An 8,947-nucleotide genomic window follows, 5' to 3' on the forward strand; every position below is an offset into this window, starting at 1 on the left:
CCTGGCCTGAGGGCTTCCCATAGCGCATTAGCCGTATTAGGAAGGAAATGGATTGTAATCCCTTTAATATAAGCCTGGAGGAACTCGAAGGCTTCTGGTTTGGGAAAAGAATTTCCTCCTGTGATTTAACAATATTAACATGCTGAATTTGCATAGGCAGAAACTTGGGGCCCAGCTTTCCTTCCAGAAAGAGCCAAACCGATTCTCTCAAATGAATGAACGTTACAATAATTAGGCTCCTACAGCATACCAAGCCAGATGCCAACGCACTGTACCTATTTTTCTCCTTTAGTTTCGTCATCCAACCGTGTGCATACGTATTTTATCAAAAAGGAAATGAAGATAGGGAGGTGAATGTTCTCACCGAAGGAAGGAGAGGAGGATCTCATTGAGAGCGTTCCGTGTGCCCTGTGCTTTGTGTATACTGCTTATTGACAGCCATCCACACAACATCTTTGTGTGTGCTTTTAAACATTTACTTCACCCTAACCCTGTTTTTAGAAACACACTCATGTTAGTTTCTAGTGTGCCACATAGTTGACTTACTCTATATGATGTGACCCCAAGGTATTTAGGCTTTAAAAAAAGAAAAGAAGATTTATTTTTCATCCCTTACCAATCTTGAAAAGATCTCACTTGCATGCTGCTGAAGGAGACAGCAAAAACTATGAGAAACTTACCTGTGCTGCTTCAGAAAAATAACAGGGTTCACACCACGGAAACCTTAACATTGGTACATGGTGAATTTGCAGTGCTTCCGTGTGAGCTTACAAAAGGTCATGGCTGTCGAGTAGCATAGACGGAGGAGGGAGTCTCTGCGTTTCCATCCTCAGTGAAGAAATGGGAGCTCTAATGCTCTCAGAGGGAACCTGCCCACGATGTGTGGCCATGGGGTGGCCCAGCTGAGGCCTCGGCTCTGCGCCTGTAGGTTAAAGCATTGACATTGCTGCATGAACTCTGAAGCACAGAGATTCTGCAGAAACTTGACCACAGTAAAAGTGGCAAATGCCAGAAACCAAAAAAAACAGACTGAGTACATGGACCCTTTCACCTTTTCACTAGGGTGGCCTGAAAACTCTTTAGGGCAACCTCGCGCTGCAAGGCTGTGGTGGGGGAGGGGGGAGGCTATGCTACCAAAACATGGCAAATCCTCTCTGTTAGCTTCAGATACTGCCTGTATCACCAGCAAGTCCAGAGAGTGTATCATTCGTCCAGAGCTTTCTTCTGGGGCTCTAGATTCTCTTACCCAGGTATTTATCCCCTTTCTCTGCTTGGAAGCCACACAAATACAATATGGTTGTCTTGCTCCCCGAACTGGCTTCTCTGCTGGCATTTCCTACCTTACCAAAGGGTGACCCACCCCCAATGGCCCATTCCAAAAATCTGGGAATCATCTCTGAAACCTCTGTCTTGCCCCTGCTTCTGTCTTATTCCTGCCGATTCCTGATAATGATTAAATTCTATGGAGTCTGGGATTGACTGGGTGACTCAGTTGGTTAAATGTCCAACTCTTGAAATCAAATCGTGATCTCGAGGTTATGAGATGCAGCCCCGCATTGGGCTCTGCTCTGAATGTGAAGCTTGCTTGGGATTCTCTCCCTCTCTCTCCCTGCACATTCTCTCTCTCAAAACAAATAAACATTAAAAAAATTCTATAGAGTTTACTCCCCAAGTGCCTCTTGAATCTACCCATTCTTCTCCATATTACTGTCGTCTCCTCCAATCTGTCCCAGCCACCACCATCAGCTAGTGGCCTGCAAACTCCTCGCCTGGATCCTGTCTCCCCCTCCTCACATTCCCCCCAGGCCATTGTCCACCAGTGATCTTTTTGATATGTTGCTTCACCCTTCTGCTTAAAATCTCCAGTCCCTCCCATTATTTGCAGGATAAAACCCACTTGTCCACTGGACAAACCCCCCCACCCCCAGCCTCATCTGGAGCACACCTGTCTCCTCACTCTATCCTGGTAGAGCAGTCTCTGTCTTCCACACCAGACCGGGCACCCTTGCGTCCCATAGGCCAGAGCATTCGCCTTCCGCCCCAGGACTGAGTTATAATGTCACAGGTCTTCCCTCTAAGACTGGCTCAGGTTCCCGCACCCAGTTTCTCTTCCATGGCATTGTCACAGTTGTTTTTAAAGACACACTTACAGAATATATTTATCTCTCGCTCTACTGTAACTTCATGAAGGCAGAGACCACTTCTGTTTTACTCCACCGCTCTGATTACAGGCCCTACACAATGTCGGGCATAGAGCAGAAACTCAGAAAATATGGGTAAACACTGGCCTGAATAACCAAGTACCATCACAGACATATCCATTCGACCTTCTACATTCATTTCAGGTGGATATTACATACCTGTTTCACAGATGATCAAACTGGTTTCTATTGAACTTACCCGGTTTAACCAAGGGCGTGAAGAGAGCAAGTATCAGGATGTGAAGTCAGGACTTCAAAAGCAACTTGGTTTTATTTTCCTGGAAATATATCCTTGAGGCACAAAAGTGTCCTGTTATGGCCCCGCTTCCCCTCCACTTGTGTCTCTGCAGTGATTCCGTTCTTTACCGAGTTCTTTGCCATTTCCTTCAGGCTTATTACATTCACAAGCACTTCTTAAATTCTTACAGCTAAGTGACAGTGCCCTGAGGGATAAAAAGGTGACTAAGACCAAGTTCTTTACCTGAAGGATACCTGAAGAAATAACTACTTTATTTCTCCAACCTTGAATTTGTTGGAACTGCTCTAGCAGTAAGTTTCTTAAACTCAACTTTAGTTGGAAAAGGAATACATTGGCTCACTCAAACTGCAAAAGTCCGAATGTAGTGTAAGCTTCAAGCATGGTTGCATCCAGGGGCTTGGTGTCCTCATGATACAGTCACTTTCTGTCTCTATCTCGTGGGTCTTGTTTTGTCTGCCAATTTTATTCTTTGACCAGGCTCCCTTCGATTGGTGGCAAAGATGGCCTCAGACAGCTCCAGGCCCTGACAGTTCTTAGTGCCCACTGTTTCTGAAAGAGAGAGACTCTGCCAGGAGCTAGGATGATGCTCATCAGCCCACCTTACGTCATGAGCCTCTCCCTGACTCAATCATGGTGGCCTAAGGGATAGAATATTGTTCACTGTTGAATCTGCACAGTTCAGAACAATGCCCAACACAAAATAGTGCTCAATAAATGTTGGTTGGATAAATGAAAGGCATCTAGGGAGAGATACCTTCCAATGCCGCTGCCAGAGTTCATGCTGGCTCAGGTGTGCTGGAACCTCAGCGGCTTGCTCTGAGAGGGGAGGAATTGCAGAACTGTATGGTATTTTTGAGGAACTGCCATATTGTCTTCCACAGTGGTGGCACCATCTTACGATTCCTACCAGGGGCAGACAACGGCTCCAATTTCTCCATTATCTTTGCCAACACTTATTATTTTTCATTTGTGGATTATAGCCATCCTCAAGGATGTATAAGAGGGTAAAATTTTGACAGAGGATGGACAAACCAGCCTTTCAGGCAACAGAGACCTGCCTGGAGGGGCTATGATATGCAGCGGATTGAGTCAGCAAGGTCTGATGTCAAAATCCATGTGGGGTCCTGTTTACCACCTTCTTCCGGAAACGACTGACTGGAGAGTACTAGAAAGGCCCGGCCTCCCAGATACCTTCCAATGCCGCTGCCAGAGTTCATGCTGGCTCAGGTGTGCTGGAACCTCAGCGGCTTGCTCTGAGAGGGGGGTCAGGGGCAGACACCCAGGAGGTTAGCCTGTCACCCATCACAATGGCTGGGGGCTGTGATCAAAGCAGCCTGCATCACGTCAGGGTTCACCTCAAAGACAGGTGTGGTGGAGGGGCACAGTGACAGGACTCTTCACACAGCAGGGGCACCTGGAGCTGGAAGGGAGGGAGCATTGTCATCCCCCTGGTGAAAGGAGGGGTAGGTGCTGTTTGTGCTGAAGCCAGCCCCCAGCCCCAGGAGGGGAGTGATCTATGCCCAAAAAGAAGGGGACATAGGGACTATTTGAGGACTGGCAACCATCCCCCCAGGCCACAACCCACTGAACAGAGTGAGTCTCAGGGCAGAGTTCCATGGGAATGAGACGGAGTATCAGTCAAGAGTCTAGGGGTCCATGCACACAAGATAGCGTGAGCTCAGGTTCCTCCCCAGTTTCCAGCTGTGAGGCTCCCTCTGGGACTTCGGGGCTGAGGGGTGAGGGGCGGGATTGGACCTACCTGCTGCTGTCATTCAGCAGGGAGTGCAGAGCCTCACTTCTTCCCCCTGGACGCCCCCAATCCCCACTAGAAAACATGGTTTGTACTTCTGAGTCAGGGCACCTGTAAGTCCTAGGCTCGCAGCTCGCTTCCTCAGTGCACCATTATGTTGATAGTTTGAAATGGGCCATGGTGGGAGTATTTGCATTCAGAAATCCGGAAGTTGGTAAACACTTATTTATATGCCTCAAAAAGTTGGTTGTTACAGACTTACCGGCACGCTACCTGCCCTGCTTGAGAGGTGAATCTGATGTTCCATCTGGGGCCTGCTCTTGCCCCTTTGTTCCAGGACCCCTGTCCACCTGCCCATTGGTCCCTGCTGCTGCTATCAACCCCCCGGGTGACTGAGTAATGTGCAGGGTGGGCTAAGAGGACTGGGGCAGTCGTGCTCAGATGGCACAGCTTTGGGGACACTGACTATTTCCCGACGTGGGGCAGAAGCAGAGCTAACCAGCTTGTCTGTGTCTAGGTCATCTGCCATGGCAGGTGTGGTGTACCCCAGACAGGTGAGTGTTGTGGCTCTCTGTCTGTCCCTTGTGGCCACCTCAAGGTTGGGCAGCTTTAGCAAACAGGCCCAGGCACTTTGGGGTCCCCTGGGGTGAGCATTCTGAAATGATGGGGGCTTTTTCTTGTTTTTTTAACCGGATAGCGGAAAGCTACAGATTTGCAATGTTCTGAGGGTTCACTTATTTATTCAGCATGCATTTATTAGGTATCCTGGTTGTGTCAGGCCCTGCGCTGGGTTTTGAGGCTGCAGAGATGTCAGAGATTAGGTCCTGATCTAGTGTACTTCATGAAATCCATTACAAGTCACCATGATAAGTGCTGTAATGAGGGATGTAAAATGTGCTATGAAAGCAGAGGAGAAAAAGTTCAATTTGGGGAAGATGAGGAATAAAAGGGTGAGATAGTTGTTTTGGGGAGAAATTTAATCTGGGTTTTGGAGGATGTGTAGGAGTTTGCCAGTCTGTGAGGAGTACAGCTGGTGTTTCCAGCGGGAGATAAGACCATGTGTACCTGTGAACAGTAGAAAGTAGTGAGGCTGGTGTACTGAGGGCATGGAGGGGAGCTAAGCAGGGTGAGATGGTAAAGGTCAGTAGAAGCCAGATCATGAAGGGCTCTGAATGCCAGGCCCAAAAGTTGGTCTTGGTCCAATAGGCCATGAGAAGCCAGCAACTGCTTTTAGATAGAAGAATGGCAAGATGGGATCTCCTGGTTTGTAATCTCCCTTGCCCTTTAGGCCCCTGTGGACTTAGAGATATACCAGAGCTCTTACATGATTGACTATCAACCCTACGGGAAGCACAAATACTCCAGGGTCACACCACAAGAGGTAAGAAGTCACTCAGTCTTGTCTTTTGTTCAATGACTGACTGAAATGATCTTTATTTCATTTTTATTAGGGGTGTATATATTGGGGGCACTTACTTAGAAAAACTTCCAATGCCAGGAGACCTAAAGAAGTCTTTTATGTGTATGTCTTGTGTGTGTGTTTTAAAAGGTACACCAACTCTAACTCAAAGATACAAAAGAGTGTAAACAATATACACTTACAGTTTAAATAACATTGACAAAACAAACACCAGCAGACCCATTATCAGCCTGCTTAAAACATAGCAGGTTAGAAGTACCCGAGAGCCCCGTGGGCGCCTCCCTGCTCCCACCCCCTCCCACCTCCAGAGGTACCCACTATTCTGAATTTTGGGTTAATCATTTCCGTGTGTGTGTGTGTGTGTGTGTGTGTGTGTGTGTGTGTTTATTTTTTTAAGCTTATTTATTTATTTTTGAAAGAGAGAGAGAGAAAGAGAGAGTCAGAAAGAAAGAATCCCTAGCAGGCTCCGCAGTCAGTGTAGAACCTGACGAGGGGCTCGAACTCACAAACCATGAGATCATGACCTGAGCCAAATCAAGAGTTGGATGCCCCACGGACTGAGCCACCCAGGGGCCCCTCTCTTGTGTGTTTAAAAAAAAAAATAGGTTTACTCTATACGTATGTGTCCCTTTAAACAAATTGTTTAGGTTTGCCTTTTGAGCTTTTATTCTACATTGGATCATACTATTCATACTCTTCTGTGACTTTTATCTTTTGCTGAACGTTATATTTTATATAATATATTACTCATTCCTGCTGTGTGGCATTACACTGCATGAATGTGCCACCGTGTAGGTCCTGTTGGACATCTGGGTTTTTGTGTTCTCGTTACCCTCCTCACTGCCCAGTGCTGCAGCCTAATGTGTCCACCACCCCATTGCTGGTCACAGGTAACATCGCTATTTGCCAAAGTCATTGCATTGACACAACAGCAGAGTCAGTCAGTTCTGTAGCGGTCCTGCCTTGCCATCAACTTGGTATTGATAGACTTTCAGATTTTGGCTAATTTGGTGGGTTTGAAGTAATATTTTCTCGTGATTATATGTTTCTGGATATTTATTATTCTGAGATGTCTGTCCTGTCTTTTGCCCATTTTTTAAAATTGGGATGTTTGTCTTTTTCTTATTAATTTGTAGGAGTTCTTTAAATATTCTAGACATGTTTCATTCGTTAGTTATATAAGTGGCAAAACTTCACAGGCTGTGGTTTGTCTTTTAACCTCCTCTCAGTGAATCGCAAGTCTTACTTTAATATAGTCAGAGGTAGGCATCTTGCCCTGTATCATCTGCTCTTTGTAAGTCTTGTTTAAGAAATCCTTTCCTGGGGCGCCTGAGTGGCTCAGTCGGTTGAACTTCCGACTTCGGCTCAGGTCATGATCTCGCGGTTTGTGGGTTCGGGCCCCACGTCAGGCTCTGTGCTGACAGCTAGCTCAGAGCCTGTTTCAGATTCTGTGTCTCCCTCTCTCTCTGACCCTCCCCTTCTCATGCTGTCTCTCTCTCAGAAATAAAAAAAAAAAAAAAAAAAGAAATCCTTTCCTATCTCAAGGTATCTCCCCTAAAATAAGAAGATTTATACAAACAAAGATGGGACAGTTTCTAGGATACAGTATTTGGTGGAAACAAAGCGCAGAGTGGGATTATAATGTGCATTTGTGTACAAACCAGGGGGGTGTGAAGCTTCATTATATGTTTATATGTACATAAACTATATAAACTATATTGAAAAGGATACACCGGGGCACCTGAGTGGCTCAGTCAGTTAAGCACCCGACTTCAGCTCAGGTCATGATCTCACGGTTTGTTGAGTTTGAGCCCTGAGTCCGTCTCTGTGCTGACAGAGTAGAACCTGCTTGGGATTCCGTCTCCCTCTCTCTCTGCCCCCTCCCCTGCTCTCTCTCTCTCTCAAAAATAAATAAATAAATAACATTAAAAAAAAAAAAAAAAAGAGGGGCACCTGAGCAGCTCAGTCAGTTGAGCCTCTGACTTCTGCTCCTGTCATGATCTAGAGGTTCATGAGTTCAAACCCCACATTGGGCTTGCTGTTGTTAGCTCAGAGCCTGCTTTGGATCCTCTGTCCACCCCCCTCCTTGCCTCTCCCCTGCTTGCACTCTCTCTTAAAAATAAATAAAACATTAAAAAGATTTTTTAATAAATAAAAAACTGTATTTCCCTCGATTGTATACATTACCATTCAAAAACTAATTTAATTTTTAAGAGAGAGAGAGAGCATGAGTAGGGGAGAAAGAAGGGCAGAGGGAAAGAGAGAAAATCTTAAGTAGGCTCCACATTGAGCATAGGGCTCGATCCCACGACCTTGGGATCATGACGCAAGCCAAAATCAAGAGTAGGACACTCAACCGACTGAGCCACCCAGGCACCCCCAATTTTTTTTTAAATAAAGAGAAGTGTGTTCTGTGTAGAATGAAACCAAGGAAGCTCCACCTCTCAGATGGCTCAGCTCTTCGATCGTGTGTGATTTATTTCCACAGCAAGTGAAGCTGGATGCCCAACTCCGGGACAAAGAGTTTTACAGGCCTGTCCCCAGCTCCCATCCCAAGCTAGAGGATGGATACCCCGCCTTCAAAAAACCTCCCATGACTGCCCGGGACCTGGGGCTCCCAGGTTTCTTCCCACCGCAAGACCAGGGCCGAGAGACCACAGCAGACGGCGAACGCAGGTTCAGCAGCGTCTGCCACTCCGTGTACCCGGTCTCTCACGCTCTGCACCTGGCCCAGGGCGATCCCAACCGCGTCCGCCAGAGCGCCCACTTTCCGTGCCTCCTGGAGCCCGAGCGCCAGCCTGCTGCCGAGGAGGGCAAAGGCTACTTACTACTGCCTGGCTGCCTCTGTCCTTATCACCACGAAGTCAAGTTCCCCATCTTGAACCGATGGGGGCCCTTGATGCCATTTTACCAGTAGGCAGCGTGAGAGCTCCTGCCGGGGCCCTGTGGAAACCCTCCCTTCCACCAGGAAATCCCCGCCCTGCCCTTGGGGAATGGACAGGAGAAGTGAAAATAAAGCGCTGGAAGGTGTTCCAGGAGCCCTGGGACTAGCTGTTCTACTTTGCGCCCTGTCTGCCCTGGGGCAGCAGCCCTGCTGCTCACCCACAGGAGGAAGAAAGGATGAGGGAAGGAGGGGAGGATGAGAGAGAGAAGGAAAACCGGAGTATATGGAGGCTGGAATCTGTGTGAGGTCTCATTACAAGTAAGTCCTGCTGTGAAGATTCTTGCTGTTATAGACATTTACTTACAAAATGGGAAACATCATGTTCCCCATAGTTGTCTGAATGTTGAGTGTGATTGCAAACTGGTCCCACTCT

The 8,947-nt window shown here is 47.2% G+C and overlaps 1 protein-coding gene and 1 long non-coding RNA gene across 3 annotated transcripts; one reads left to right on the forward strand and one right to left on the reverse strand.

Annotated features, from left to right (window-relative positions):
• Nucleotides 1–639: 639 nt before the first annotated feature.
• Nucleotides 640–3,268, reverse strand: LOC120245558. Its single transcript, XR_005531820.1, has 3 exons — nt 3,215–3,268; nt 2,401–2,644; nt 640–922 (listed from the first exon to the last, which is right to left on the reverse strand). It is a non-coding gene; the product is annotated as an uncharacterized LOC120245558 (long non-coding RNA).
• A 571-nt stretch (nt 3,269–3,839) lies between these two features.
• On the forward strand, nt 3,840–8,680 carry TEX37 (testis expressed 37). Of its 2 annotated transcripts, XM_039252646.1 has the most exons (4): nt 3,840–3,923; nt 4,728–4,764; nt 5,499–5,591; nt 8,119–8,680. In XM_039252646.1, the coding sequence occupies exons 2-4, from the start codon at nt 4,738–4,740 to the stop codon at nt 8,545–8,547; spliced, it is 549 nt and encodes a 182-aa protein (XP_039108577.1). In that variant the 5' UTR covers nt 3,840–3,923; nt 4,728–4,737; the 3' UTR covers nt 8,548–8,680. The 2 variants fall into 2 exon arrangements, with proteins under 2 accessions (XP_039108577.1, XP_039108578.1); XM_039252647.1 differs by lacking the exon at nt 4,728–4,764.
• Nucleotides 8,681–8,947: the final 267 nt, after the last annotated feature.

Source organism: Hyaena hyaena, unplaced genomic scaffold, assembly GCF_003009895.1.
Source record: "Hyaena hyaena isolate Hyena2069 unplaced genomic scaffold, ASM300989v1 scaffold_421, whole genome shotgun sequence".
In the NCBI taxonomy this organism is placed as follows: domain Eukaryota; kingdom Metazoa; phylum Chordata; class Mammalia; order Carnivora; family Hyaenidae; genus Hyaena; species Hyaena hyaena.